General features: G+C 38.2%; 1 protein-coding gene across 5 annotated transcripts in view; it reads right to left on the bottom strand.

The window, feature by feature from the left end:
- Positions 1-312: 312 nt before the first annotated feature.
- Positions 313-5,453, bottom strand: part of LOC111088381 — a 13,824-nt gene continuing 8,683 nt past the window's right edge. For 2 of the 5 annotated variants that reach the window (XM_022398327.1, XM_022398324.1), the window contains exon 2: positions 313-4,516. In XM_022398327.1, coding sequence (XP_022254035.1) covers positions 1,274-4,465 — 3,192 coding nt within the window. In that variant the 5' untranslated portion in view covers positions 4,466-4,516 and the 3' untranslated portion in view covers positions 313-1,273. Of the gene's footprint in view, positions 4,517-4,653; positions 4,860-4,952; positions 5,193-5,453 lie in introns of those variants that run through there. The other 3 variants (XM_022398325.1, XM_022398326.1, XM_022398323.1) reach the window with 3 other exon arrangements.

Here is a 5,453-nt window from a genome sequence, read left to right as displayed (position 1 = left end):
TGGGCAGAGCACAGATAGCCAGCCCATTGTGTAGCTTTGTGCTTAATAACAAACAACAATCATAAAAAGCAAAACAGTTATATATATATAAAAAAACAACTAATTCCCCGTGTCATAAGCAGAAATAAAGGTTTTAACTGATAATACAATTGATTGCATGTCCCCCGGTGGTTCAGTGGTAAACTTGACGGCTTATAGCTCAGAAATTCTGGGCTTGATCCCCGCAGATGAGACATCGAAGTTAATACATTGTGTAGTTGTGACCGAAGGAAAAAAAAACAACGAGGAACATAATATGTCTGGAAAGTCATTTTAATACGAGAAAGATATGAAACCTTGGTTAGAAGTATGTTTTTAAAATTAATATCCAGAAATAATAGGTAGATGTTATTCTTAAATTTCAAGACTATAAAAAATTCAAGTCACAACTAAAAATATTATAACAATATATATATATAAGCTCAAAACAAAAACGCACTACATTACATTACAATATCTAACAATACAACTTTGTTAACCTCTCCCAAACTGTTATTATATTATACTAGTATACGTGAATTCACACGTGTTACGATTTTCAAATGCATAAAGTGAAATATTGGCTGATAAAAATAATACGAATTATTAATACTAACAACTAATTATAGGCCTGAAAACATTATATTCTCCCCCCTCCAAAAAAAAGAAATTCGCACGAGCGTTTGACTCAAAATTTCATTTTCATTGTTTTAAGTGATTTAGAATCTAAGAAACATTAATTTACAGTCAAGTACGAAATAGTGTCTCGTGAAAACATAAAATAATCAATACACATTACACAAATGTTATGTTATTACACTTGTCTAAGGATAACACAAAGTTGCGTAAATTAAACATGGTGTATACGTCTTAATTCTGTGCATCAGAGAAGCACATCTTTCAGAAGTCAGTTTTCTAAATGCTTTTTTGTTTATTTTAATGAATTTCTGAAGATGAATACTTAAAATAATTAACTTTAAGTCATACTTACGGAAGTCAAAAAGAAAATGTTTCGAGAATTTCATTTCTAGGTCTAACGACAAGCAAAAACTGTCATATTTCTAAATGTGGGGTTTCTCCTCCTATACTACAAAAAAAAGGGTGTCCTGTTGTTTTACAAAAACCAAATATCAACAATAAACCAACTCAACATGTGAGTAAATCTGTGTTGAAAAAACCGCGTGATTAACACTATTTCTGTCACAGTTGATTGCCAGCAAGACTACAAACAGACTAAAAGGATTAAGCCACTTATTTAAGGCATGTAACCAAGTTCATCTTGCAGGCTCGTGTAAGACCAATGACGAAACTTCCCCTCGTTCACCCCATTAACTAAGGCCACTTCTGGTTTCAATTCTGGATGCAAAGTGGTTGAATAATGGATGACACCCTCTGAAGAATCTGAACTATTTTCTTCCACGCCGGAATCAGAAGACCCCTCACATTTAACACCATGACGTGTTTTTGGGTGCGTCTTTATTCTTTTGTCCTTATATGTGATATTATGAGGGGAGGAACTTCTTAAGGTTGGTTTTCTACGTTCACAATCTTTCTGAAGTTTTAAGGAGTACTTAAATGGCGAGTTGGAAGGACTCAGGTCTTGGTAACTCAGGGAGCGCTGACCCTTCTGCTTTTTCCTTGTTTCGATGACTCTGTTCCCTTGAGGATTGTGACATACCTCTGACGTATCATAAGCAGAGTCCTCTGAGAGGTCCGAGTCTTGTTTACTTTTGTGATTTTTCACTTTAGATTTCAAGCTGTTTAATTTATTCTTGGCACGATTGAAGGAGTTTACACTAAATCTCTTTAGGTTCTTAAGAAAATTGGACCTTCTCTGAAGATTGACATCAGATGAAAAGCGTATGGACTTGTGGTGGCGTTTGGACGTCCTAGTGATCGGCAATGTTGTCACCCCCCCATAAATTGCAGTGTCCTGATTGGTAGAATTGGACACCTCACTTAGAGTGGACCAGTTTTTTACTTTGTTAAATTTGTTGTACGAACGGACCCCGTGCGGTAAAAAATATGTTTTTCCGTTTGGCATCAAATCGTTTCGTTCAATCAAGGAATTTCTCTGATAAGGCACCTTTATCGTAAGTTTTCTATTCTCGCCACTGTTTAAGTTGGGCCAATTTTTATTTCCTGGTGTTTTGTGTTTAGTCTTCTCAACCGCGCTCTGTCTTACATATAAATGTTGCTCCGAATGACGATTCTGTAGTTCACTATCTTCTTTCCCGTGCTCCCACTGAGGGTTTACATGGTATTCTCCATGACCTGTGATTAGTCTACCATTTATCAAGACTTCATTTACTTGTTCTTTGTTGTTACTCTCGGCACTAGAATAAGAATACTCACTTTCACTGCTAAAACTCATTGTCTTAGACAGTTCCATTTCTTCCTTACACGGTATCCTTATCTGACTCTCATCAAAACGTTCATCTTGCATAGAAGCTCTTGGATCATACATATTTTGCGAATCAGAATTATCTCTTGTTTTATTAATTGGTATTTGAATGCCATTTATTTTGCAAGATCTCTCTTTGGGACATTCCCTCTCGTCCGAGAGATGGCTGTAGTAATCGCTGCCATCGCTACTAGTGAACCTCTCCAGTCTCGAATCCATGCCAGTTTTCCTGTCTCCATAACTTCTGTGTCGGTGATCCAACCTATAACCCTCTACCGTAGTGTCAGTCGAATACTGGGAATCAACTTCGTTCTCCACATTTGTTTTTTGGGCAGGTGTTACCGAGTTTTTCTTACTGTCTACAGTTTTCATTGAAATCTCCTGCACGGTACCTTCTTGGGAAGGATAAGATAGTTTGTTACTGTATTTCTCTGGTGAGCTATTTTTAAGGTTTCTTCTGTGAAAAGCAGTGCGCTGTTGTATCGTTTGCCAAATGTACTTTCGTTCCTCTTCAGGTAGAAGAGATACATCCAAGTTTGCAGTTTTCTTAGCTTTTATTTGCATAGATATGTCCTCGGCATCTTGTTTAGAACCCACCTCCTTTCTAGCGTGTTCAGGTAGTCCATGGTTGTTGTAATAAACAGGGATATCGTTATTACTGTATCGCGAAGTAGAAGAATTAATATTAAAATGTCCTGTGTTTACTTGAGTCTCGGGTTTAAAGTAATGTATTTCAGATGAATTTGGTGATGACGAGAAACCATTCTCTAATTTATTACATGAATGGAAACGTTTCATTTTAGTTATGTTTCTGTCACGAATGTTGGTTTTAGGAATATTTCTGGTATTTTCAGATGAGGAACTGTCGTTGATTTGGCAGATTTTACTGACAGATTTAGATCTGGTAAAGTGATTTCCCCTCTTGACCACATTCGTGTCATCGCAACTTCTTTCTTGGTCTGATAAAGAGGTTGAGGAGTTTCTGTAAACACTGTTGGAGAAGGGTTCCTTCCTTCGATATACTGATGGAAAATGGCCGTCAACTAATCTACCACACGATTTGCTTCTCTTATTCTGAGCCTTAAATGCATTGATATTTTCTAACCTTTCACAAGACTTACTCCTATTGTATTCTTCTTCATATTCCCTTCTTCCATGATGACGAGCAATGGAAACTACTCTTCCTCCTTGGGGACCATATTTGATGTTGGAATCAGGAATCCCTCTTGCTTTGTTTTCACGATACCTTTTAAAAGCTGTTGTATTTGTCCGATTGTTCATGTGATCCGCCTTTTTATCGTTGTCTTCTCTAGAATGGCTGATGAATGATAGTTCGGGAACGACAACGTTTAGTTTGTTAGAACATTTTCGTGACGTATCCAAAGTCGGATTAGTGCTTCCATCTTCCAGAAGAAGACCTAATGGACCGGTTCCTTCACACGTATTTTTAATACTATCCAACGAGGAACAGATTATCATGGCGTCTTCAATGTTGAAACACACAAAAGCGTGGCACTCCACAAACTGTGGCGACCCCACACGACGAAAAAGGCAAGCAAAGAGCGGAGGATGCGTTAAACCCATCAGAAATCGACGTTTCTCTGTAAGTTGGACGTAACAATCTTTTTCAAACACAGTATCTGAACAAGCTAAGGGAACAAAGGCAGCTCCAGGCTTTCTTCTCTTTAATATTCTAGTGTGGAACCGGACTGCGGTCCAAAGGATAAGTCCGGCCACTGGAGTGATTACTTTTATGACCACGGCTTCCTGGCACCTCGTCTTCACGTTCTCCTCGTTCTCGGCCACCACCAGGCCATAATCGGAGAGGTGGAGATGCTGTGTCAAAGCTAAAGAATGGACACCACGGTGGTCCTCACCTCTCCTTCTGGCCTTAGTGTATAGGTCAAGTAAGGGTCTCTGTAAGCTCTTAATGTTAACTTTTTTTGTTTGGTTCGGAAAATGGACACTTCCGAGGTAGCGCACATGGAACCCGTCGTTCACATGCTCTTGACCAGCATAACCAGAACCACTGTGGACAGTCATGGTCAGATTTCTGGTTCTTCTTCACGCACCTCCATCAGACATCTTTAGGGTCTGAAATAAAAATTAAATCGTGAAAACAAGCTCGCCGACATTGCTGAAAGCTAAATTATAACACAGAGTTTGTCAATGAAAAAAGAAGGCAATATTGTAAGAGTGCAACATTGTAAAACAAGTTACATATAACTCACTTTCACACTAATAAAAAAAATACATCCTTGACTGGAGAAAGAAAGCCACTGCCAAGGAAAGTCCACGTTCTCATCAGTACATATTAACAACAGCCAGTGAAGGCGGCCGAGAAACAGGTCGATAAGTTAGTACACCAGGCCTATTTGTCTTCCCTGTCAGATTTAGCTTCTTATGTAGGTCTACTATTTCATACTGGATGTTAACGATAACTAAATTATTGCGCGAGAAGGAACTACTTTTTTACTGCTCCAGTCTGAAGATTACTAATCATATTTGAACGAGGTAGTTTTATAATTACCTTGACATATCAAATGGTTTCGTTTTTAACAGATAGTACCTTATTATTTCTTAACGTTCTTTACAAGAGTGGCTCGCGTTTCAATATAATCCTTGTCAAACTTACAGTTTATGGTATACAGGTAATAGCGTCTTTTCACGTAGGGGTGTAGAAAGAGTGCCCCACCCTCCACACAATAATTTTGTCGAATTACGTGACTCAGTGATCCGAGCTTAGAGCACGGACCTCTTTGGACGCGCTTCTGCGTGCGTTTACGATTTCTGCTGAGTACGGTTATCTCGAAGGTCGACTAATGAATAACAGGTGTGTGTTTACAGATGTATACGTATGTTGTCATGTTTAAAGAATCGAAGGTCAATCAGAAAACTTCGAAAGAGGAAACGAAAATGTAAGGTTATGCTGGGAAGTTCATGTACATACAATTTCCATCAACAGTAAGAACAGATGAAAACAAGAGAATATTTAAACCATTACTTTGTTTGTTTGGAATTTCGCGCAAAG

This window comes from Limulus polyphemus, unplaced genomic scaffold (genome assembly GCF_000517525.1).
Source record: "Limulus polyphemus unplaced genomic scaffold, Limulus_polyphemus-2.1.2 Scaffold3650, whole genome shotgun sequence".
Lineage (NCBI taxonomy): Eukaryota > Metazoa > Arthropoda > Merostomata > Xiphosura > Limulidae > Limulus > Limulus polyphemus.
The sequence above is the reverse complement of the archived record's forward strand: the minus strand, read 5'-3'. Positions and strand labels throughout refer to the sequence as shown.